General features: G+C 39.4%; 1 protein-coding gene across 2 annotated transcripts; it reads right to left on the reverse strand.

The window, feature by feature from the left end:
* Positions 1–428: 428 nt before the first annotated feature.
* ttyh2l (tweety homolog 2, like) lies at positions 429–26422 on the reverse strand. Of its 2 annotated transcripts, none has more exons than XM_051388801.1 (14): positions 26040–26422; positions 22349–22521; positions 18524–18635; positions 13738–13958; positions 10826–10921; positions 8650–8722; positions 6378–6447; positions 6213–6268; positions 4729–4821; positions 4551–4643; positions 3282–3424; positions 3081–3158; positions 2815–2893; positions 429–1527 (listed from the first exon to the last, which is right to left on the reverse strand). In XM_051388801.1, the coding sequence occupies exons 1-14, from the start codon at positions 26166–26168 to the stop codon at positions 1447–1449; spliced, it is 1497 nt and encodes a 498-aa protein (XP_051244761.1). In that variant the 5' UTR covers positions 26169–26422; the 3' UTR covers positions 429–1446. The 2 variants fall into 2 exon arrangements, with proteins under 2 accessions (XP_051244761.1, XP_051244760.1); XM_051388800.1 differs by having other exon boundaries at positions 2973–3158.
* Between the last annotated feature and the right edge of the window lie 1124 nt (positions 26423–27546).

Here is a 27546-nt window from a genome sequence, read left to right on the forward strand (position 1 = left end):
TTTCTCCACTGGAAGGACACCCTAGAGGGAGCTTTATCACGTTTTCTTCCTCATTGGGCAACCACAGAGGGCACTTTATCATGTTTTATCTACAACAGGGGTATGTAAGAGAGCTCTTTTTTTAATTATTATTATTATTTTACATGAGGGAACCAGAGCTTTCCACTAGAGAGGTTGTTGTTATTTAGCTTGGTTACAATTTTGTGACTAAAACACAGTTCAGCTTGCTCCCAGTGAGAGCTATTGCTAACGTTCTATGGAGCTGAGGCACATTTTCTACCAGTTTTTTTGGTTCGCAGTGTATTTTCCTTAGTGACAGCATACTCAAAATCACAATTAGCCTAATCTCATTATTACAGGTCATTCTAGGATATCAGACAGTGAAATATTAAACAATCAGTAGTAAATAAAGAATGACAGCACACACGTCTGAATACAGCATTTATCGTCAAACATTATTGTAGTTTGATACATTATCTAAAACAGAAAACAGCATATAGCAGATCTCTCCAACACTGAAGGGAACAATTTCTCTTTTACAAGATACTGGGGGCAGATGGATCTGAAAACAAACTTTAAATTTCAGCATATTCAGTTTATGTTTTACCAGCTGCGTCATAGCTTAGTGCCTGGAGCTGAATTAAATTCCATTCTGTTGTGCTTATTTAGTCCAGGAGGATTTTTTTGCACATGCAACTGCTATAGTCTCCAAATGTAACAAAACAATAATAAACCCCTCAGCTATGACTCATCCCTGATCAGCAGGCCATTCATTGCAGTATAGTATTTCAACAAGAACAAAGAGATGCTTAAACATGTGGCAGTTACATACTGAGAAAGATAAAAGTAAAATTTATCATCAACTCCATAGAATCTTTGGCAGGTATTATTTAGAAAAGTGGAAAATAGGGCGTTTATAGCGCCAATAAAAATTACACAAAGGCCTAAAATATGACAGAATTAAATTACTGCCAAATAGTAGGGGTTTTGCAAAAAATCTAAATGCCAAGATGGAAGGTCTATGGGTCATATTCAGCCATCCCACTTCACATCAAAATACTGACCATATTGATGATCATATCCATGCCGGCCACCAGAATATAGGAAAAAGTGAAAAACATTTTTTTATCCAATCAGTTCTTGTTTTGGCTCACAGAAATGCTTACATTGGCGCATCAGTGTTTCCATATATCACAACAACATCAACAACAGTCTTGAAATGAACCTGTACAGGTTGTCTCTGTTCAAAACTGCATGCAGGGCTTTCAGAGCACTGCACTGCTGTGTTACTGAGGTAATTGTCTCTTGTGGCCTGCTTTCCTGTCTCAGAATGGGCAGCTGGGCTGCAGCTCCCTTAAACAGGATTATGCCGTGAAGACAGCCTCCTTGGTAAGGACCAATAGTCTCAGACAGTGCTTCTCTGAAAAGGATTCAGTAGGTAGCAGGCTACACCTGGAAGTCAGTCCCAAAGTGTCTGATTTGGGCATCAGTCATAGATAGATACGGGGTCCTCATACTGGGCGAATACTGCAAGGGAAATGATTGAAAAATACAATTTAGCACATTTGCATTTATAACAGCAGCATATTAAAATATCAAGATAAACACTAAAATGGTGTGATGTAATCTAAGTTTGGGGAGTATTTATTTTGATGATGAGCTGTGTAGAGAGGAGCAGGTGAAGAGCAGACAGAAGAAGTCAGGGGTCATAGAATAAGTAACACTCACATGTAACACTCTGTGGACAAAACAGTGCCAGGAGGTCACACAGCTGAGGTACTGTATGGAGCTTACAGGGGTCTTATAGTGTAGGTCAAAACATTCTGTAGAGCAAGCATCATTACTGAAGTAAGCCCACAGTGTGTTTCAGGAGTGGAATGAAGATGAAATCAAACAAACAGGAAGAAGGCAGGCAACAAAAAACTTACGGTTTTTAAAAGTCTGAGTAAAAAAAAAAATGAAAATAACAAAAGAGTTAGTTACAAAACACTGATTTATATTCAGCAGCTAGATACCTCATTGTGAAACCACTTACATAAAAGCATGAGTGAAATGCATTGCAGATCTGATTCACAAAAAAAACAGATTCATACACTGCAGTATTGTTAATGTACTGCAAATATCTTCTCCATCTCTGTTACACGAACAAATAAAAAACCCATGCCAGTGCCTGTTAAAAATGTGTCTTACTAAAATTTTAAACAATCGTCCACATTCTCTCTCTCTTTCTCTCTCCCTCAAAAAGATGTTTCAAGTCTTTGATACACTGCGAATGCAGTTCAAGCGGTGAGTCAGCCATGCAAACAGAAAACTTAATAGAAAAGAAACTTCACCTAAAAGAAACTTTAACTGGATTTATCAGTGTTATCTATTATAAAGCACATTTTGTAGATTGAGTTCCACCATTTAAATAAAATATCTGCAGTCTTTATTCGACAAAAAAAACAAGTTCATTATTTCACACATACTTAAATGTATGCATTAGTTTTAACCCTTAATTGGAAAGAATTAGAGACATAATCCAGACAAAGCAGTGGTGAAAAGCACATGAGCTCAGAGCTTTGGCGTGTTTGCGTGCAGGGATGACTGCATTTCAATCAATGACCAGCAGAGAGCAGTCTTTCATCACTTGCAAAGCAATATCACTCCCCTCACTAAGTGTTGACTGTGTCAGTTTCTATACACCGTATACGTGTTGTTTTGTTCATGGTGCTGCTGTGCATGCTTTCTGTTAGTGTTGCAGCAGTGTTGAGGTCAGTGGTGCCATCATCCTCATCAAACTAGGGACACTAGAGCCTCATAAGGCCAACGCACCGAGGGCGGCGGGGATCCTCTCCCTATCAGCGGTACATTCTCATATCGAGGACTCCCTCCAAACAGCATGGACTGATTCCTGCGACAGAGAGGGAAAGAAAGGCGGTAAGGGATGAAACACACATATACTCATATACATTATCATCTACTGATCTTACATGTATTCAGGAGGTGGTACGACATTAGAAGCAGATTGTGGAGGTGGATGAAGGCTGGCCTGGCTACCAAGGCTGCTCGTATAGCTACAAAAACTGTGGATGTTGGACCTTCTGGGGTTGTAGGATATCCGCCGCGCTTGGGGGTTGAATGGGTCCTCCTCATCTATATCATCATACTCTTTGTCTCTGGATGAAAGTGGGATCGCAACACACAGACAAAGACAGAAAGAGAGAGTGCATGCGTTAACACTTTGCAGGAGTGCATTGTGGGCAGTACGTAATGGGATAAAGGGGTTGCTTGGTGCTGACCTGCTGCCCATTAGTGTCCACACTCGGAAAATTGCACACAGCATGACGGAGAGTGCGCAGGCAGCCAGCAGAGAAAACAAAGAGAGGTAGAGGAGCCCTTCCACCCCATCATAGCACACACCCATTAGGGCATCCAAGTAGTCCTAGAAGAATGGACACAAAGGTATATGTATAGTACAGTTATTGTCAGTGTCTAGTAAAAAATATTATATTTCACAAACAACATTCCTTTCTTAGCAGAGAACTTGTATATAGTTTATATTCCTCAAAACGCACAAACACTAAATTCATAAACTGAAATTCAAAAGTAATGATCTGAGTTATGTGGTTTAAAGAAAAACATGACCTGAGCGCTCTGATTAACTCTTACAAAAACATGTGTGCTTTTGTCAGTTTGACATTCATTCATATCCTGGAGGCTAACCTAACCCTACCTCAAACCGAAACATAACTCAACAATTTGCCTAACATTATCCATACTCCAGTGAAGATATAAATTGTTCTTCTGCTGAATGGCTGCAGCAAAAGCCAAAGTGGGAGCACCTTACTCTTTATTTTAAAATAATTTCCAAAAAGCAACTGCGGCCTTTCACAACGGAGGAAGTGTCTGCAGAAACTCTCATGTTACTTTTGATTGCACGCAAGTTAAAATGCATTCTTTGTTTACCCTGCTTGTTATATCCAAGTAATCACTAACAAGCTCTGTGAACAGTCTTGACATTTGCATGCTTGTGTATGTCGTTATCAAGAACTATTTAGAGTGTATTAGAGCTTCCTCGCTTTTAAATGTAAATAGTGTACATTACTTGCACGCATGTTGGTCTCCCTGCCCACCAAACCTCCACTATATCTTATCTTTACACTTTTGTTAAGGAATGACACGCCTACATGCAGTATTCACCATTACAACTGTCACATGAAGGCTCTATTGATCTGAAAGTCTAAATCTGATGTTACAATCACACCAGCAAGAAAGGCTCATTTCAGCGCTGAGATGTCTTATTCTCTTTACAGATAAAACTCTGACAATATGAAACCTGCAAAAGTAAAGTTAGACTTTAAAGTGAGAAAAACTGGGGGTGGTGAATAGAGCCTGTCGCGCAGATACAGATTGTACTGACAATTGCAATGGTTTAACTAAACATGTCAGTCTATGAGAAGTACAAAGAGACAAGGTTGAAAATCAGTCAAGTTGGTCCTCTAAATGGCTTTGAGCGATGCTACAAAGCAGCCCTATTAGAAAGTGTCCCGGTCGGAATCTGACCTTACCTTATGTAGCCCACGGCAGTCAAGCAATGCTGTTAGCTGGTGGACACTGAACTCTGTGGAGTTCAACAGTCGCTGGATCCCCAAAAGGTCTCTCTGTGTAACAAGGTATAAAAGAGAAGAGAGAATGATACACACTTTTCCACAGTCTGGTGTAATAGTCTGTCAGCCAGCCACTTACCTCAGCAGTGGGAAAGAAAGGCACCGAAAACTGCAGTAAGCCCTGGATCTGGATTTGCATGGTGGTCAGAGAACGCTGGCAGATTGTCAAAGACTGTGAAAACATAAGCACCCACACACACAGACATCAACCACAAACAATGAGAGGATCATATTAAGGACAGCATTGTTTGGGAGCAGCATGTCAACAAGTAATTTGGTGTTAAGGAAGGCTTTGTAAAGCACTTAACAAGAGGACACTTCTTTCCAGACAGATAGGCCCAGATTATCCTTCGCCACCAACAGTCTCGCCCACCAATCAAGCACCAACAAAAGAGCAATATTTATATCAACTAGGCCATCAGAGAGGGAATATTATCCTTACCGACTTAACAAGCATCATTTTGATCCCTAAATGGATGCTGTGGCGATAAGTAAGCATGTGGGTTTTAATAATTATGGTCATGGATTTATCCTTCACAAATTCCTTCAGTACACAGATAAATGAAAAAAACTTGTGAAGTAGTATCACACTAGCTTAAATTACATGATAGAACACAAGTGTTGAACAGTGTGTGGAGGCGAGGTGGAGCATTACTCAAGAAAACCTCTCCATTGGTAAGTTTGTATTAAATTCACACACTGTGCATCAAATCGTGACAGATTAAAGGATAATGGGGGCTGAATTCATTGTCCTATTCATGAATTTGTTCACCCCACATTATCATCTGGTGCACCTGCTCATGTACAGTAAAATGACCTTAACTGCCAAATATTGTTTCAGAGCCATTACAGCTCCACCGCCACGTTTGAAATCGAGATCCAGATGTAAACCGAAGAAATAAAATGAAAGACATAATGCAGTTTTGTGCTTATTATACAACATTTTAGTCTGCTGGCCTTGAAAATATGTGGTTTCTGAATAGAATCCCTGGATTAAGTTCCAGGGTTGCGTGGCAGCTGTATCATTTCTATAGGTATTTTTGAGGCAATTTTAGATGCACCTGCATCTCAAGCAGTAATAATTAACCTCTATGGAATGTGCGAGGTGTCTAAATGTGTCTTTTTTAAAGTCATATATGCAAGAAGTGATGGGCAGATGTCAATAAACAGAAATATATCAGGATAACAGGAGTTACTTATGTGCAGGGGCTGCCTTTAGGCATAATATACAGTAAACTGAATTAATTAATAAAATGTTGCTCTTGAGAATCCGCCAAGGCACAGATTATGCAGGGTAAAAGATACAGATAATTCTTGGAGACCCACATATGAAAAAGGAATATTGTTTGATCAAAGTTTATCACTTTAATTATGTAGTTAAATATGTGTTGGGGCTCTTTTTTTTTCAAAACAGATGATTAGGGCCTGATAATGATCTGGTTGCCGGGCATCTAACAAGGAAAAACCTGTTTTAAAATAGCAATACATTTTCCAGTGTGTGACTCTACGTAAACAACTACACATGTAAGCAGAGAGCTGAGACTTTAGACATTTTGTCAATACCTGTTGGAAGGGGTTTGGTAGATTCGGACTGCAGAACAAATAATAGTGTGCTACATCTGGATGGTGAGAAAAATAAGGAGACAGGGAGAGAGATTAGCATTGTGTCTTAATATTCAGTGGCAGAAACCTGGTATCTGTGTGATTCTGTTTGTGGAGATAAATTACCTGCACTGAGGAAGTCCTTGGTTTGGTTAACAATAAACTTGTCTGGAGACACACAAAAGTCACTGGTGCCCTGTAGGAAAACAACAACATGCTGTAATCTTGCAAGTATGCACGACGAAAAGGAGCGCCGTATTTATTCAAGCCATGAACTAGATCCAATTTCTTGTGCTGCAGCTGAGTAAAACTGATTTTGCGAAGGGCAGTTGTTGAAAATCTCTCAAACAACACAAACTATTTGTTTTACAACATTGTTACTATCCTTTCACTCCTTAGTCAGTGAGCCTGTGAAATCAAAGTATACACACAAACGCCCCCAGCAATACAGCAGCATGCATACACCTAACACAGACATATATAGATACATGCATTAAATGCATGTTAGGCACACAGAAAAATGTGCGGTATGTAGCAACAGACCTCAGGCTGTATTGACCATGTAGAACATGTCATGCCTTGCTGACCATGGATGAAATCCATTAAATATTTTCAGTTCTTTAGTTCATCCATGGAGAGCTGGTGTGCATGCATAAATAATTAGGGGTCAAGGTCACACAGTCTCTGTGCACTTAATCTTGCCCAGAACATAAAAAGAAAGCAATATAAACAGGGCAAATAACAAAAAATAACTTAAATAATTTCTCACACATATACATTATTAACAGCTGGGGAAACAAATACCAGGCTGCTGTTCAAATTGATGAAGTTCAAAGGGATCTGTTGTGAAGTAGAATCAAACATTAAAGCCTAAAGCCATTTATTCCTGATATAGTCTTGCGTCCGCTGCTTTTCATGTCAGCCCCAATTAAAAAGTGTCTTTCTAAAGCCTGTAATTGTTGAGCACAGCTCAAAGGGCTTTGCAGTCAATCGCATGAATGTGCCAAAAAAGTTCAACTATAAAGCAAGACAAGACACAAAGTCGGCCTACTGAACTTTGATTTTTACCTTCTATAGTTAGATACTTCATTCCGACTCAATTTCAGATTAACAACATGTCTCTAAAGTTGACAGCGACCACCTGACATGTGTCTTCAGCAAAAACTGTACAGCACTGTTAGGATGTTACCTTTCATCTCTATCTCATTATACAAGTGGGGATATTTTGTTTATGCTTCGTCTCATCAAATATGTATAAATTTATGAGCATTTTCTAGGACACCACCATCCTCTACCTTCCTTTCAAGATGCATCATGTTTTTGCACCCTGCAGTTTTTGAGAAATATCTTTATACTTTATACTTACTTTGACATACTGTCACGTATTCAAACTCTATAACTGAAGACCGCGATCCATTTCTGTGTGGAGGACTGGCCTACCTATCAACTAGGCAAGCATGGTTATTGAGCAAATTTACCTCAGCTCACTTGTGATGTAACAGTCTGACTGTGACAAAGAGATGCATGTTACAGACGAGCTATACTCAACTACTCTGGATAAGCCAGCCAGAAAGGTCAGAGGTTTTAATGCAGGGTCATGTTCTATAATAAGCGATGCTAAGCCACAGTACAAGATATTGGTAATCTGGCTTTACAACTGCAGAGAATCTCTGCATTCACCGAGAACCACAGGAGATCTCTACATTTCACTGTTAATTTCGAGTTGAAATCAACCACCTCACTTAAAACAGCTGTAACCAGATGTAAAATCCTGTGAGATAATCCACAGACCGGATAATTTACAGGAGGCAAGGAGATCAAGAAGAGGAGAGTGGACATGAGGGATGGAGGAAGGCTGGAAGAAAGGGGTTGCTCTTTGTTCCCCAGACAGTGTCCCTAATGCAAGCTCCATTAAGCCCAGATGTGCTAAACACATGGTGTACAAACAGGAAGAGAGAGCAATCTGTCAGAAATAAGGAGGACATAAGGAACGAGAAATAAAGCTGAGCACAACGAAAGAAGAGATTTTGAAGAAAGCCGAGCTAGTAATTAATGCTAGAAACAGCTTTGTTTACAACGTTGGGGCTAAGGGTTGATTAACCTAAAAGGCTGGGGACTTGTAATCAGCTTTACTGCATGACTGACCGTGGAAAAGCACCCGCTGTAAACTAAAAAAACATGTACAGACACTCTTTAACCAGGAAACATGTTCAAGAACACATACTTGCTGACAGTAATACCCTCAAGATGTAATTGCATGAGGTGGGAAGCTAAATACAAGAAGTCTATGTGTTCAACTCTTTAGGTTTAGAAACAACTAACTGGTTTTGAGGGTCCAATCAAACATAAATAAATAAGGAAGTCAAGATTTTTAAAAAGAAAGACAGGGTTTTCTTACCACAGCTGTGGCAGTGCCCGCTCCCAGGGAGGCCCAGCTCAGGATCAGAGACAGCACTACAAAAGCCATGATCCTGGGGGGAAACCAGCAAATGGAAAAGAGAAAGAGAAAGAGAGAGAGAGAGAGAGAGAGAGAGAGAGACAGAGACAAAGAGAGAGTGGGTGACAGGGAGATATAGACAAAGACACCAGAGAGCAGATGAATCAGTTTGTCTTTGTACCAATGATGTGCAGCCTTTTTTCACCTAGTTAATTTTGATTTATTCTTTTCAGCGTTAGCTTGGGAATTGTTCTCCTTCTGCCTGAAGACAGAAGGACCAACTCACACTTTGTACTGGTGCATCGTAGATTAGACGATACAGCCAAAATTCAATTTATCATGGAGCGATATAAAGATAAATTAACTCATGACACCTTGCTGAATTCACTTGTTAGCTCTAGACTTATAGAAACAGATCTATTTTATTCAGAAGTAAGTTTGATTGAAGCAAACGAATCACTCAGTAGAGGTCTCACAAGGCCACAACTAAAGACTTGCAGTCTGGTCTAGGGACTTTACATCTCTGTATTTTGTCTTTTCTGCTCTGCTGGATTCCACTGGCAACATTTTAATTGGCTGCACTTTCTGTCAATCATGGACGTATTAGCTGTCAATCAGTGTACACCATCACTGTCAATCACAAGCTGCCACAAGCTTTGGTTTGTCAACCTCGGTTTTTATCTGCTCGCTTTTGTCAGAAAAGAGTGAAAAGTTCAACAGGCACTTAAAAAAATCCTCCCCGCCATTAACCACAATTTCTTAGTGACCAATGGCTGAGTCTAGAGAAAGTGCCGTGAATTAGAATGGCCCCCCTGATGGGTGTAAAATGGCTGCAGAGGGCTTCTGTTCTCAGCTCCTCAAACCTTCTTGAAAGCACCAATAAAGCAGCCTGAGAGGTATGGAGAGCTCTTAATAATTAGTTAAGGGAGCAGACTCATCCTGCTCGAGCGATCAATAGGCATTAGTGCGACCCATCAGAGCGGGATGTGAAGAGCGATCCTGAGCATCAACTGTTAACACTGACACGTAGGCTGCACTAAATTGGGTAAATGGGATGGGAAGTCTGGACTGTGGATTTGTTTGTCAGACGTCAGTGTTGGTTTCAATTACGGGTTGCAATTTACTAAATCAACCGTTCCTCTTCCTAATCTATTTATTCCAAAGCTTTGGAATCTAAACTTATTTTCTTTTGTATAGAGAAGAAACTAGTATAGAAGGAATATAAAAACAAGAAACTGAGCAAACTGAAATTTTAACAGATGAAAACAGCATAATTCAGACACCAAATTTATTATTTACATCTGAAATAGTAAGAAGAGTAAGTAAATGATTTAAACTTTAATTTAGTCGATGTCCCCACAGTGTTGCATGGCAGGGAGAATACTGCTTGCAATTGGGCTCTAAATATTTTGGGCCCCCTGCAGTCTGCTTAGTGGTGACTGAGTAGGTTTAAACTGTGATTTAGCAGTCCATAGTATGTTCAGCTGATGAATAAGCTCAATAGTGCTCCTATTTCTATTTCAAAGAAAAGCCTTGCTAAAGCAACATGCCTGTTAATTCCAGCTTGTTATAGGCATTATTGTGCCCTTGACACTGAAACTGGAACCTGTTCCTAGATTTGCACGTTAAGCTCCCTGTAAAGTGATTCCTTATATTCTTATTTAATTGTTGCTATCTTTGTCTCTTTCTGCCCTTTCAATTGTCAGACTGTTTGAACCATTGCACTTTTGTTCTCCATGTACAAAACACAACTTTTTCTTGCGGTTGTGCTCTCAGCCATCTGAGTGTACCGAATCAAGCTTTTGTGACAGGCGATTCCAAACTTCTGAACAATAGCGCATATATTAAGATAAGGTTGCCTTTAATTGCATGTGGAAATAAAAGGCAAGTCATTGAGGAGTGCATTAAGGGCAGAGTCATTGTCAGTGCTATTTGAAGATGTAATTCTATCGGTTGGTGCTGGTTGCTGCTGGAGTGACCTATATGGTGCCAGAGAGGCTGACTGGTGCTCCATCAGTCTGCAGTCTGTGATCCAGGCAGAGACCAATGAGAACAGAAATGGACCACAAGGGAATAAAAAGGCTTCAGAAACAGGATAAAAAGCAAATACCTCTGCATACACACTTGGGGTACCTACGTGATAAGCAGCAACCGAGACTGCTTGGCCATCCCCACGCACATTGCCAAGCAGATGACCAGATCCAGGATCAGCAACAGCAGATAGGACAGCCATCTACGAGGCAGGAAACTGAAGCATCAGTATAACAATCCTGATCGATAACTCTTGCTTGCAGACAGCATACTTTCTGCACATGTACAAGCCTCAGGAAGTGCTGGCCCAACATATGTTCAGGACTGAATGTGTGAGGTCTGTGTACATCAGCATGCTTGTCTCCTAGTTAGAGCCCATCTGCTTCAGGTAATTTCCAGCCTGCTGGCTTAATAATTCAACACCACAAATCCATAGACATTAATTTTTCAAGCTCTGAAAATGTCCTTCACAGGAATGGCCTATAGTCAGCCTGTACTTGAAGTGTGTGTGTGTAAGTGTGTTCTGATCAACTAAACACATGGGAATGCTTATGACTTATTCTTAACTCCACAAGACCCTGTAGCATTGTAAATCTTATGGCATTGACCAAAAACATTGTTGTTCAAGATGTCACACAAAAAGTGCATGTTGTAAATTGACATGGACTTGCTGCGCATATCTGCAGTTTTGTAGTAAATCTGTACACCAAGGTCCCAGAGAACATGATTCACTCAAAAGTCTAGAGGTACTTGAATAGACTTTGAAATAAATAAATGCAGATTGGATAATCCTTTGCTTGCAGAACAACCCCAGATGGTTTTCTCTGAGCACGGGGACAGGGATGAAATCAGAAATAAAATAGGGAAGGGGAGATGTAAAATTCCCTTGTTCGAATAACACTGGGTTGTCCATAACATTTGCTGCTCGTCAGTAAAGCCCTGCCACAGGCTGGTCATAGCTCAATGGCTGCATGAAATCCAATCAACACCCAGGAGATTGGTGTCAGAATGCATAAAGTGGCAACTGTAGTCCTAACGAAGATCTGGTGTCAGGATAGGAACAGCGCACCATGTGGGAATATATATGCATGACATTAACGATAGGAATAGGCCAGTGAGTCACTACCAGTGATATAACTGTGATACTTATTTGTGCCCCGTCCACCATATCTGGTTCAATAATAAATGCATAGGATTATATGAAAACTTTATTATTATTGCTATTTATTTTTATCATTTCAGTTTATGGTTTATATTAGAGATAGTACACTCACATTCCATTCTGTTAAAGATCATTTTAGACCTTCACTAACAGAGCTATGCAAAAGTTTTTGCTTTATCATTTTGCAGTCACGCACAAACTGCTACAAATTTACATGGCAGTCAGCAGACTTAAGGTCATGAATTATGAATCATCTGCTCTCTTAGTTTGTTTGGATCCTGACACTAAACACCCATGCTTCCTTTGAACATCTAAAGCTACAATCTATGTATAACTGCCTCACATTCCTTGTGTTAAAGAAATCTTTATTTTAACCAACATCAAACTTATAAAAGTCAATGTTATAAGCATTATTATTAAACAAATTTGATAAAGGAAAGTTGAACATTTCTAAATTTAATCAAGTACATGAACATTATAAAGTAGCTTGATCCAACCAGAGCAAGTGTATTTATTGCATTAAAAGCTCATGATGTTAAACTGAATTAAACTTTTTTAGGTGAAAGGTTTTGAATACGTTTCTTGCAAAGGAACGACAGAATCTTCTGGTGAACAGACTGGATATGGAGCTGCAATCTTCCACTGCCTATCTCATACATAACCAGGGGCTACCACAACTTCCTATAGACACAGGGAGACGAGCCTCATAACGAGTAAACAAAGCAAATAACTGCTGTTAATCATCTTGCTGCACACACTTGCATAAGTAAAAAGGGATGCACATTTTCGTAACTTTTGACACTGCAAAACTGGCATGTCATGTATGCATTGAAAGGTCTCTGTAGTGTATCTATTTGGAGGAATCTTGTTTTATGTTCAACGGAACGGGTAGTGTAGGGAGACATATGCAAATACTATTCAACCGTTTTATCAGTTGAATCAAATTGACAAACTGAGTTTTACATTTTGCAATTTATTCTAACTAAATTTGTAACCTGCAGGGTTATGGGAAAAATTGGTTGAGATGACATCAACTTCAAATTTTCGCAGAACTAGCTCACACATACATGCAGATGAGCCCTGGTCCATTTGTGTCTATAATGTATATAAAACCAATCCTTCTGCAGAAGGCACCAAATGACACTAAATCTACCTTCTGTTCTTCAGTCTCTCCTTCCAGTTTCATCCAAATGACTCATAGAGTAGTGTAATGAACACGTTGCAAATGTGAGACATAACAGCATAACAACACTATGACACTTTATGTGCTCAAAAATAAAAATAAAGTTGCAGAAGCTATCAAATTACACTCACAGTTTGGAGCAGCAGCTATTGGAGCCTCATAAATTAGTGCCCTGCTGCTGAATTAATGCTGGATATTTTATTCATTTGGACTACTTTGTTGTTGATTGGGTTTGTTATTTTCTTTTTCTGTTTATTGAATTTCAGTTTTCAATACTTTGTCACACTTCCCCTTTGAAAAGAACATAGTTCTCAAAGAGAGAACCACATCAAAATAATAATTGCAATCACTGTGAGCTACGGTCTGCGGGTAAAGAGATCATTTATGGTCTAATAGCCACTCTGCCATGCATAACATTCGGTGAGAGCAATACGAGTTAGAGCTCAAACTGCACAGTGGGCAATAAGCTCAATTTCAGCTTTCATTTATTTAGCAATCAGGAAAAATAGCTTTTCCGGTCTGTGTTCCACAGGGGAGATCAATAAAATCCCATCTGCTCTGTGTCTGGTCTGGATCACTGATAGCCCCATTTTGAGTAGCATGTTTACTTCAACCACACACAGATGACATAAAATAAACGTCAGTCACCCCAGGGGAGTAAGGCACCACCTACCTGTAATACTCAATAGAGGCTGTTTGGTCAGAAATAGCAGCCAAGTCAACATTGGCTTTGTCTATATCCGGCAGAACAGCCATCTCGCGGATGACGTTGTTGACCATCAGCTGCATGAAGCGGAGACTTTGGAGGTAGTCGGCCCTCGCAGAAAAGATTTCATCCAGCCGTTCCAGGTGCTGTTTGAGTCCAGTTTCCACATTGCCCAGAGATCCTGCAACCTATAAAGTAAAATAAAGATAAGACGAATGTATGAAATGAAAGAAAATAGGAAATAGTATGTGTCTGAATAAGGGAAGGTGAAGAGGAGTCAATGAGAAAACAGGGTCAGAAAAAAACATGAGCACAAAATAAATTCAAAATAAATAATAAAAAAAACAAACAGTTATTCATAAAAAGAAGATTGAAAATATAGAGAGAGGTGAAAGAAGCAAAGGAGTCCTCCCTGGAGAAAAGATTAACTTTCCTCCTCAACTGTGTGTTTTATTCAGGTAAACAATGTTAGAGTAGAATACAGATAACAATACCGGGGAGACCTGTTATCACAGGGGTCTTTGATAGTGAGAACAGGGTGGGAGGAGGCATGGTGGAGAAGAGTAAATACATTTTACTTTTCTGTTTGAACAAAAAAAAAAAAAAAGTGATGTAGTAAACGCCTGCACTTTCACAGCATCAATAGAGCTGGAAACAGGTCAATCTTAGCCTGATGCTGACAGGGGGAAAAAGCTTATACCATAGCCACATTTCGTGGAGAATCACAGGCACAATAGCTTGACCCACTTATACAGATGTTTTATTTCCGTGGCTTTAAAGGCATAATCTACTCTGCAAATGAAAACAAAAGGGTAACCCTGCCATCCAAATTGAAAATATGTGCTCGAAACCTGCTGTCCCTCCAAAATCAGGTCTTGAATTTGAATGTCAGTCAAGATTTTTGACTGTGTGCGTTTAATATTTATGTCACATGTATGTAGCTAGAAGAAGGAACATTCCATTTTCTCTTTTTTAGTTCAACATTTTGGGAAATACGCTTTCTGGATAGTTAAATGAGAAGATCAATACCATTCTCATGCCTGTCCGTCATTTGTAAGGCTACAGCCAAGAGCTTGTTAGATTAGCTTAGCATAGTAGTTCCCAACCTTTTTCATTAAGGAACCCCTTTTCTATCATTGAATAAACTGATGACCCATGATAAACTGTACAATGAATCCAAATGGTGGATGCAATAACTGCAAAAAGTTTGTGTAAAAAAGCAATTTGGAGGAAGTTAGAATATGATATTTTTAGGAATTTTTTACAATCTATATTTTATATTCTTTATCTACATTATGTATTTTCTTTATTTTTAACAATCGTATATACTTCATAAGCTTCTTTTTCCGACAAATTCTCCTCCCTGATTACCTAGGCTGAGGATGAGGTTGTTGTTGCAAAAACTGAAGGGTCTGTGAATATAGTGTGTGTTCAGGGTCTTCAATAATAATCTAAAGATTAAAAATAACAATTTGATATAGTTTTCTTCAGAGAAATTAACAAAACGCTAATAATATAGGCCTAACGTGAATATTTTTAAAGTTTTCTTAAACCACTAAAAATCAAGAAGTACTGTGTATTGATCTTCTCATCTTACTCTTAGTCAGAAATTGAAAAGGACATTTCCCACAAGGTCTAACTAAGGCTGGAGATTCTGGATTAAATGGAAACAACGTCTACCATTTCTGTGCACAATTTAGCAAGAGGACCCTAGTTTTAAAAGGACACACATACACCACCCACACCACAATGACTTTGCTAGAACGGTATACATTAAAGTGAGTAGGAGGCTCCACTAATTCTGAACAGATGTTGCTTTCTGTTTTATAATCTGAGGCAGTTTGCAACAGTCCCACTTTCTTTATCTGTCATCTTTTCTCCATTACACCCGTGACTTCTTTAACACATTCAAGTACTCTGAGTAAGACTGTTCATTCACACGCAACGAAAACTCTCCACATAGAAGATAAAAGCGAATCTCAGTTTCCTTGACTCTGTAACATTTCAAACACTCTTGATTAAATTCTACTGAGTGGATGCTTCTGAGTGTTTCTAGACCCCAGAAAGAGTATCCATGTGGAGATGAGGCAAAGATAGAGACCCATCCTCCACTCCAGCATTCCTAGGAGGGGGAGTACTGTATGTGAATGCCAGTAAACTGCTCTCACTCCCCACCTCTATGTTCATCATCTCTCACAGCTCCTGCCACAACGCTCTGAATCTTATCTGCAAGCCTGTACGTCTGAGTGTGAGAAATGGGATCCATCAGCTAGCTGCTCTGGGTGATCCACATTTCCCTAATCTGGACCGTCCCGTCTTCCCTTAAAATGGATTAAAGCTCACTTTTACTGAAAGCGGGTCACAAGAAGGCTTCTCCATATTGGACATGCCTGTTAAATGAGACTGACTGATTTGAGGCTCAAAGCAGTACTCCAAGTGCCAGTTCACATGCAACTGAGCTGTTCTGCTCAATGCCTTCAGTGATTTTATATATCTGAGATTTACTGTATTAACTGTGACAATAAAACAATATATATGATGACAGGGGTTTAAAGCCCAGGAAGGTAATCGATAGAGAAATAGGACACTGAGGAAAGACATTCAGGGGAATTGATATATGGTGCAGAAAGTAGTAATCATTTTGTTCCAAGCATCACAAGACAGCTTTCACTTTCAAAGAGGAAGAGCTATATATAAAAGTGTAACCCACAGTTGTAAATTGGAAGCAGACATTCTGATAAATTGTGATTGCCGTGTTTCCTCATCCATTACTTCCAGGCAGCACTGAGGAGCTCTTAATATTGCAAATCTGAACACTGGAAATAAAGGCTGAAATACAGAATGCCTGCAAACAATCACCCCCAAAAGGCATAATGGTCGTCCTCATCAAATCTTTCCCTCTATGACACATGATGATCCCTTGCAAAGTGTGAGAGTTCATATTTTATGATGATGAGAGCTTTAACAAGCCATCAGTACAGCCAAACAGCTGCTACTGTAAATCTATAACCTCACAGGAGCCTTGTGAAGAGATTTGGTCGCTTTTGTTCCGACTGTACTGGACAAATCTGATATCAACCCAGTGTGTGAAATACTACAAAGGAAATGTCAAATGTTAAGGCATCAAGGTAAAGCCAGCTACTGAAGTGATTACTTTCAAACCAAGTTAATAAAAAGACACATGAAGGGATGGTAAAGGATTTGGTAAACCAATAAAGATCAGTGCAGATATTACTCTCTCAATCATACTATACACAGACTAAGGCAGTTTCAGCTTTATGGGACAGACAGCCAGCCAACTCATCAGCTCTGTGGTGTACATTACACCCAGCTATGTTTTTGCAAGTGAGAGAGCCTTTGTTTCCCTGGGGAACATCTATGTTTCTCATGCAGCCATAGTATACATCATGCTACAGGATCAAATCAATACCAAGATACAGCAGAGAGAGAGTCGTAGCAAGGATGTGAAATCATCATTGTTGAATCCCATTTATTCCCTCCAGCACAAAGAAATTGCTGTGCCACAAACTACACCACTTTTAGAGGTTATTTGTTACACCAGATGAAACTAAATGCAGTCCAATACAAAATCCCTGAAATAAATACTGCTTTTATAAAGGTTAGAGTCTTCAGATCTACAGATTGATTCAACTTCATGGCCATTTTGGAGGGCGTAGTTTGTGATGCTGCAGAATATTATATATTACATTGCATCATACTAAAAGATTTTATTTTATCAATGAGGGTAGGGTAAAAATAGCTTAAATGACAAAGAAATTAACATAAAGTTGAAACAACCCCAGCTCTAAAACAGTTTCAACAAAAACTGATTATAAGCTTCATGATTATTGCAGGACTGTAAGTGTATATTTCATCCCTCCTATCCATCCTGACCCAAATCACACAAATCAATGTGTTAGCTACAAACAAATTAAACCTTAATCTGTCCTCTCTACAGTGATATTTAGCATACATGGACAATGAAAAAGCACACACTAATCTGTTTGTGTCCACACATGAATACAATATGTGTGCATCTGAGGTCTTTAAGTGAATGTGTGATACTAACACACACACACACACACACACACACACACACACACACACACACACACACATACAGTACAGACAGTAAGACTGAGAGCGATGGAGAGAGGAGAGGCTTAACATCCATTAATGCACTGCAGATGGGAGTTAATCCTCTTCTTCCTCATTGTGATTATTGCTTCTTGCAGGGCCTTGTTCTGACTCTTGCACTGCTTCCTCTTTCCTATTCCCTCCTCCCCCTCCCCCCTAAGCCTCCCAAATAACTTCCCTGAATGCAGGTCAGGAGTTGAATAGAAAAAAAATCCCTATTTACAAATCCTGAGGCAGCAGTCACCTCAATTCCTTCACTGTGACAAAAAGCGGATACAGACCCCCCGTAGCGAGGTGCTGTTTTGAGACAGATGCACACCCCATTAATAGAGGAGGGGTCTTGGTGCTGTAAATCACTGTTTCCAAGTAGAGTAAGTCATTAATATCATGCTTTGTGCAATCATGTTAGATAAAAAAAAATATTTGGGAATTGAATATAAAGGAGCATGAGACGAGCAGTTATTTATATAAAATGACTGTTTATATTTCGTACAGCACTGACACATTTATTGCCTGGTCAACTTACAAAGAATGGAAAATTATGAAATTGTAACTGATATAAATTATGCTGATATGCTTGTACATTATATTGACGAGCTTGGCACGCTTCTCTCACCAGATTGCTGATGCCACCCAACGTGTGATTGGCATTGTAGAGCGAGTAGGTCAGCTGGTACACCCCATCGTTGGTCTCACTGTTTCCATAGAAACCCACTCCTACGGCAGAACTGTGAAAAAGGCCAGAAACAGATAAAAATAAATAAATAAATAAACATAATTAATTTGCTGTTTGTTTTATCATTGTACTTTTTTAAATCATGGATTGCATTATATGAATAGAGGACAGGTAAAGAGGCTTTTGGGGAAATATATATATCATACCAGTAAAGGTTTTGTACTGTCTTATCTTCACCATTGAGCCTTTGTTAGTGTACATTAATAGGCTAAAACATGCTACTGGCAACTGGAAAAAATTAATAAATGAATGCATGCCTTCGTTAGATAGTCAACAAGTTGGTTAAAAAGAACTGTAAAAAAAAAAAAAAGATTATGTGTAATTGTCAACCTTTTCATAAGTTTTATATTTGTCAGATGTTTTAATAAAATCTGCTCAAAATAATATATTTTCTCCTATGCCACTTTTCTTCTTCCTTTCCTAGCATATGGGCTGGGACATTGTAAAATTGGTGCTGGTAAGTGTGAATTTTCATGTTTGTCATATTTCCTCCCTCCTACCACCCATTAGTACCTCCATCTGTTTTGTTTACCCTTTTCTCTCTCACGCACACACAAGTTATTTAACGTCTTTTTCTAGCAGAAACTTATAATTTCTAATTTCCCATTCATGACTAAAACCACATCAGAATTCTGTTCAATATCCGGAAATATATCTGAGTGGAATACACAGGATCCCTGTTTCTCACCCTTCTGCAGCCTGAGACTGTGCCTGAGCCTCTGTAATAGGGAGGATTGGTGTCCTAACCCCCAGAGTCAGTATACTACCCTACTGCTAACAGTCTACAGTGACATGAGCAAGGAAACAATTCCATCATACTTAATTGCAGTAAGTTGTCAGTCTACATGAAGGTCAGAGGTTAGTAACACTTTGAACCACATTTTCCATAGACAGAGGAGGGAACTCATCAATCACACTTCAGATAGCAGAAAGTCAGATCAGGGCTGACAAACAAACACAAAAGACAAAACTAACTTTACTTTCACAGTGACTTATATGTCAAGCACTTTTAACACAATCTGTTCTGCTAAACTGGACAAAATACACAGCCAGTCATATACACAAATGGACAGGTTAACACTCATCCTACACAGTGAGGCAAAGACAATGAAGGAAGTTAGTTAAGTGCAAAGACAGGATGTTGCAACTTATTTTATTTTAGCATTTAATACATCCTGTCAGGGTGTGTGTGATATGTCAGTGCATGGGTGTGTATTTCATTTTGTGTCTGCAAGCATCCTTTCACTGTAACCTTGTAAGCATAATGAGAACCACCACCCATGTCTCCTCCATTAAACTAGTTCCCTCTGGTTATGATTAGGGGCACTGGGAGCATACCTTGCACAATCCAGACTGAGCAAATAAAGATACACTTACAGTCAACCCCTACAACCCCAAAAGCATGTATGTGGTTATAAAAATTACTTCATTGAACAATCTTGCTTTACGCTTTTCAAGATATTTGTGTTACAGGTGATCCATGACGGCCTGGATAATGAGTTCTTCATTAACCCTCTGGCCAACCTAGTGACATGTCAGCGACAATAAAGACCCACTAATGACACAGTAATGAAACAGTAATGACACAGGGCGTCATGGGGCAGTTTAGCCTCCAGGGTAGCATTAGTGTGTTTTTGTGGCTGTGGAAATGGCTGTTTGCAGCAGCTAGAGGTGTTATAACCAACACAATAAACAATAGGACTACAACATATGTGCACCACAGGATATTTAGTGTCTTTGTTCCTCTGAGGAGGTATCAGCTATCACAGAGTGACTGGACAATTCTACCGTCGTATTCAAAACATGTTATGAGCTGAACAAATGGCCAGGATGAACAGGTAATAGCAGATAAATGCCTTAATTCTATGGAGACTAGTGCATTGCTGCTTTAATAAACTGTATCAGGGTTAAGAGAGACCGACACAGGGATGTAGAATATTAGATTTGTTTTCTATCTTTAACCTTAATTTACCCCCCTCATTCTCCTGGGGTCAGAAATAATCATTCAGAGAGGTGTAGCAGCTCTTAAATCCTTTGAGTTCTGCAGTGTAATGTAATTCTTCTTGAATGTCATGCTGAATTAAAAGCTGGGAAAAGTGAATGTGGAGATCATGATAAAAAATTAGATATTTCTTGAATGACATCAAAGTACATTTCTACTCATTTTAGCTAATAAAAGTCCCATGGCCCACATAATAAAAGTATGTACCAGTTGAGATCCATATTTATATGCATCTCTTTGTGTTTCTCTAAAAAACCTCCTTTTTTCCCACCAGAACAAAAACCATCAGATATATGCAGATAACAACACAGGGAAATAGGTACATAGGATTAAACATTAAAAGCATGACAACTTCTCAATCCCAAGACAAAGACAAAATACTGTAAATACTGGAAAGTAAATTTCCATGTAGAGGGATAAGGCAACACTAAAAGTGTTGTGCTAAAACCTAACCTAAAGACTGTCTGTTCAACCTCATACTAATTTATGGCTTAATTATATAATTGGAGGCTGTATGCCGTAGCTTATTTGTTGAGCTGAATATATTAGCATCCACTGGAACAAACTTGTACAGAGAGAGATGAGAGCTCTGAGCAGAGGCTCGAGAACAGAGCTCCTTTGCTAAACAGCGTCATGCCCAGTCACTTAACATTACAACAGGCCTTGTGTGCTGTAGCAGTAGCTCAGTACGGACACAGAAAGCTAACAAAGTTAAACACTGACACTTAGATAAATGTCACAAGTTTAAGCAGCTCTGTAAGCAGTCAAGCCTTTTTGGAGACTCATTTGTTCTCTTTCATTTCATAATTTTTGTGTATTAAAAGTGTATTAAATCATACACAAAAATACAATTATGTCCGGAACAGAATGTTTTATGGGAACTCTCTGCTTCTTTATGCTTGCGTAACTTGGCAGTACAGCGAAGATAGTTAGAGAATACAACCTGTGACAAATGAGATTTTGGTACAGTAAGCGTCATAAACAGTCAGCAATGGAGTGAATATATTGTGAAAGCACAATATTCAAAGGCTTAATCCAAGGCTGCACCATAATGGCTTGGTGGAGCATTTAAATGCATCAAGCTAAGCAATCATGGGTCAAGGTTTTGCAGGCCATAGTCAGCTGACCAGTCAGCAGAAGGATTTAGAGGTCTCATCACCTACCAGTCAGCTGATTGCCCTGCTGATGATACAGCCGGTCAGAAATACGCCAGTTTAACTAGCTTTATTTGTAGTCTTTAGAAATAAAGAGTTGAATCTCAGTTAAAAGCAGTTAACGTTTGTTATAGCTTATAATACTGTTAACTTGTATCCCTACTTTGAGGATAATAACAAATCTGACTCTGTATTAAACCTTTTTATGGAATAAACAGCAGATAGAGCCATGTCGTTTGACTGATATTTGACTTTGAGCATAATTTTTTTTGACAGTCCCTTGCTTTTTTCATGTAAGCCTAGATGTCCAATCAAGCTACAGTATATTGTCCCTGTTCTTCCCTTTTGTCTAGAGGACATTTGTGTTGTGTTTCCCCTTGTTTTCCCAAAGTAGACAGTTGGTTTAATACAGAAAATCCCCCAAAAAACCCACAACCTTCAGTCATTAATGCTCATGTGTAGAGCTACTGATCAAGGCCACAGTGGTACAATAGTAGTACATAAGAAACACAATGGCATTATTTGACCATTTCACCCATTCAGACTCACCATATGATGAGACCTGTGATGACAGCAGTCCAGGTGACACAGCAGGTCTCAGGCCTTTTGGTGTCTTCATCTATGTCCTTACGACAGCAACACAGGCAGACCAGGTATACTGCCAGAACCAGCAGGCTCAGACCCAGACCCACTGCGCCAACACACGCTAGAAATATCAGTGACTAAGGCAGGAGAGTGGAAATAAGAAGAGGCAAAAGACAAAAATGTAGTTAAAGTCAAGACTAAGATGTCATTTTACATTGAATAAGTTTACCATAAACTTTTTTGTCAGCAGATATAATCCACAAATATATCTGAAGAGGCAGGCAGCTGTTATGTGTGGTCTTGAGATGTCAAGATGGGTGACCCCACCACCTCAAAGGTTAACAGCACTGAGTGAAAACAACCCCCAAGTATCTAACAACAGTTGTGTAAAGATATGTGCAGATATCCAGTAATCAACATCATCACTGTTGACTTCTACCTATAGCAAAGAGGTTAGAAACTGAAGTTGGTGTTCTTGGTCAATGAAAAGGCCCTACAGAAAGAGTATTGATTTTCATTTTCTTTAGAACTTGGACTGTGACTCAGAGGAAAACAGAACTGGTCAAAGGCTGTGGGAGGGGAACATCATGTGACACAATGGCTTTCATTCAGTCTTGTGATTTCTAAGTGTACGAAATATTTAAAGCCTGAAGGATGAAGAGAAAACAGTGATATAGAGAAAGTAGGAGTATTAAAACAGTCTGCAAATGGGCAATCATTGTAAGCAGACTATTCCATGATAAATCCCCATAGTCTTCTGATTTTTTTATTCACTGAAATGCTTCTATCACTACACAGTGAAGAATTATAGAATTAGTCGTACATATGCTCCAAGGCAGACAAAAAGGGAATTGTTTATTTACATCAGATTATAGATGGGGAGGCATTTCTTGCATTAAATCATTTTATAATCGTGTTTAGTTTCTTACAGACAAGTCATATGACTATTTTATTGAGCAAACATGCTTATAGCTTTCTGTAGCTTACTTCCCATTGCATAAGCTGTCTTAAGGCAGTAGACACATCAATTGAACTGTTTGTCTTCACAGCAGCATCATAAAACAAAACCTCAAGTGTTTACGCTGGATGGATGATACTGGATGAAAACAAGTCCCAGCTGGGATTCCCCTATAGTGTTGATCACTACTAGAAACATTAAATTTAGTGTGCTCAAACTCAAACCATTGAGCCATTTGGTTACTGTAGTTTAAAGACAATCAAAAGGGGAAAAAAAGCATGACCTCGATTTTACTTGCAAATAATTTGCACATTAGTTTTAATGCTCACAAGCTCAGAAAGTCTGGGTCTGGCTGACTAAGCAGAGCTATTCCTCGACTACAATGTCTGTGACTAATTATTCCATTTGGATGACATTGACACTGTGACTGAATTTAAATGATATTCTTTTGCATATTCTAACATACTTCCTCGTTGCTCAAACTTTGGTTCAAGCTATGCTGTGCTGAGTCCTAATCAGTATATCAGTATACAATTAGAAATTACATCATCAGACTGTCAACCTGAGAGACAGCAATACAGTAATAAACAAACCAAGCCTCAAAAAATGCCAATCATATACCCAAATGAACAGTTAAATGTAACTGTACTGGGGGGAAAAAAGTTTATGTTATACCCAGTGTTCCTTTAATGAAATAGGTCAATACAGACACGATGCCAGCTAAGCTGCCTTACCTTAACTTGCACCCAGGCCAAAACCTTAATCCAATGATTTGCTAATCATTGGTTTTTGAGGACACTGTTGATGAGCCAAGAGTCGCAGTGTGCAGAGTTTTACGGTGGTTTCAACCCTACTTAGATTTCCTGTCACTATAACTCAGGCCTTTCATTCGCACAATGCTGCTAGTTCCACTCTCTCCTCTAATTTTCCACTCCATTGTTTTGTAATTAGACATGCAGGCACTTCAATTTCCACCCGTTACAATGCCATAACAAGGCAAAGGATGCATGAGAGAGAGGAAGAAAGGGAGACAGAAAACAACTACAGTATCTGCGGTCGTTGACCGGAAGGTCATTGATCTTTAATCTCCTCAAAAGGATGTTTGTAAAGTAGGCTTAAGAATGGTGTCTGTCTAATTTAATTACGCAGAAAACAACATGCCTTAGGAAATCTGTCTGTAGCAACTCTGCACTTTCCACTTTCCTCAAAAGACAACAGACCAGCATGTCAAATGAAAAGTTATTTTACAGCTTGAGAGGCTGTATCAGCCCTATAGAGTACCAACAGTCTCTGTGACGCCATGGCACTCTTCACCCCTCAATGATTGGTGCTCAGCTATGCCAGTGTGACACTGCTGGGAATCAATGACCCAGATGGACCTTGTTACATGAAAAGAGAGGTACAGTGAAGGGCACAAGTCAGATCTTGAAAGTTATTAGTAATAGCTTCTGTATTCATGAATGACCAGGGGCAAAAAGAAGTGCCACATGGATACACACTTACAGACAGTTACACACAAAAATTCAGTTTATTTCATGGGGGTTCATGGCCCATGGGGTTGTCTTATATTGCAAGATAGTTCAGAAAGTAATGAGTGTAAGGAAACAAATATGTCCACATTTTTTAAAAATTAGATTTGGAAGCAGTATTTTCTGTTATGAAACAAATAAACAGAAAGCTTATTTTGCTGGAATAAATTCAATAATGCAGTTGATAGTTTGCGTCATATGAACTTAATTAAAAGAATCACCGCCTTTTAACCTTAATTGAGATATTCTCAGTGTTTTATCATACATTGAATTGAGACTTCCTCTGCCTTTGACCCATCCCACACACTGGGCACCCAGGGAGCAACTTGGGGTTTAGTATCTTGCTCAGGCACACTTCGACATGGACAGGGGGACCTAGGAAACTGAACCACCAACCCTGCAGTAACCCACTCTGCCTACTGAGCCCTTGGTTATTTTTAATTAAATTTACGCCCATCAGATGATGTTGTTGTGATATCATGTCTCCTTTTTTGCATTGCAATATACTATGTGGGGATAAATCTAAACAAACTCATTTGTAGACACATACATTATAAACCATTGTAGGAAGACAAACAGAAAGAGAAAAACATTTCCAAAAGTCCATAACATAAATGCAAAGTAATATAAAGGTGACTTTAGATGGAAAACTATGTCCACTGTCCACTTTTTCTTCCCAGCACGAAGCCTATTTTATCTATAATGACTCTGATCCTGCCACCCACAGTCAGTCCCCATCACCACACACGACACTTTGGGACATTTAATGGCCTCAAATGACCAAACAAAGGTTGGGCTGTGTCCCTCTAAGCAGTGAATTTAATGAATGCAGACATATATAGACACAGTGCATAGTTGTTTAGCATCTGAAATATTTCATAGCCCAGTTAATACAGATCATGTGTTATCATGTGAGAATTGCAGGGGTTCTTACTTCCTGACACAAACACTTGCAGCATTTGAGTGACACTGATGCATCCCAGAAAGAGTCAAAAGAAAAAGGTTTTATCACTCAAGACGGTTGTTTATCAAGAAACTACTTTTATTTAACTGTACATTTACATCTGTTGTTTACCACTGTTGAAAGTCAGTGGTATAAATAACTCTTATGTCTGGTGAGATTCTTTTGACTCTACGTGCGCTTTTACGCACAAGTACAGTTACTAACCTGCTGATAGCTCGCCTCCTCCGGTTTGAAAGTGTTGTCGACCGACTGGATAAAGAAATTGAAGTGAGGGAAATTGTGCAGCCAGTATGTCCACCACGGAGCGACGTAATCAAGCCTTGCAGTGGCCATTGTTACTTGGAAAGTCAGTCCACCGAACCGCTGACCGCACTCTTCTCTTTGAGACCTTGGCACTCAAATATTCCCAGGCTTTTTCAAAGGTAAAATAATAAACAAATAAAATGAACGACTGAACTTAAGCAGAGAATATTAAGAGGAAGTTCTTATTTTGCCATTACACCTTCAGAACAGTTCTGAATATTACTTCTTCCCACTCCGCTTCCCATAGATCTGTGTGAACTGTTGAGTTGCGCAACTACAAAAAAAAATTAAAGCTGCAAGCAGCGTTGGGCGGGACCTCGCACCCGGCGCTCGTCGGGGCGGGCCGCAAACGCGTCACGTGCGGTCGGGGTGCGCCGAGGCCACGCACGTGCCGTCGTAACAAGCGCGGACCGCAACGCGAACACGTCACGTAAATCTGCTCCAAATCAGCTCCGTATCACCACGCAGCGCTTCCTTCCTGTGGCCAGTATGCTGTGCTTTCACTGTATCTGAATCTGGTCACGTAGACAAGTTCAGGGCGGGACTGTAATACGTAGGCTGATGCAATGAGGTCGTGTTCAGGGCGAGACTGTTACAGAATATATGAAGTTTATTGGAAATTGGACATTGCACACTGAAGTTATGAGTACCGCTTAATGGAAAATCATCTGAATTCGACAAGGGGTCAGTGGCACGCAGTTTGACGTACAGTCACAAATAGCTCAATTCTTCATGTACACTTTGTTTTTATAAGACTGTCCAATTTTGAAGTCGATTTGATAAGTCCCCTATTTATCTTGCAATTTAATAAGTGACTTCCAGCGGTTTCACACTATGCTCCACGAACAATACTCCCTAGGAAATATGGTTTGTAGATGTGGCTAGTGGGAGCAGAGGGGTGTTTGTGTTTCATCACTTTGAAAAAAAGACCACAGAATTCAAAATGTCCAACTTTGACGAGACACCTGGGACACGCCCTTCAACGTACAGTCATAAATAGCACAACTTGTAATCAGCAAGATTATTCAAGAGTACTGTCAAGTTTTGAAGCCGATCTGATAAATTCTCTAGGAGTTTGTTTGTTCAAATACAAGACAACAGACTTCAAAATGGCCAACTTTGAGGGCACGCCACGGACACGCCGTTCAACGTACAGTCACAAAATGATACGCTTCATTCAGCACCATGTTGTGACTGTACTGCCCAATTTTAAAGAAGATCCGTTAGAACGTGTAGGAGGAAATCATTCAAATAGAAGCCCTGAAAGGCCAAAATGGCATCACAGTGTGACATTTGTTCTAAATGGCCAACTTTGAGGGCACGCCACGGACACGCCCTTCAACGTAGAGTCACAAAATATAATGTGTTCATTCAGCACCATGTTTTGACTGTACTGACCAATTTTGAA

Source organism: Dicentrarchus labrax, unplaced genomic scaffold (assembly GCF_905237075.1).
Source record: "Dicentrarchus labrax unplaced genomic scaffold, dlabrax2021, whole genome shotgun sequence".
NCBI lineage: Eukaryota > Metazoa > Chordata > Actinopteri > Moronidae > Dicentrarchus > Dicentrarchus labrax.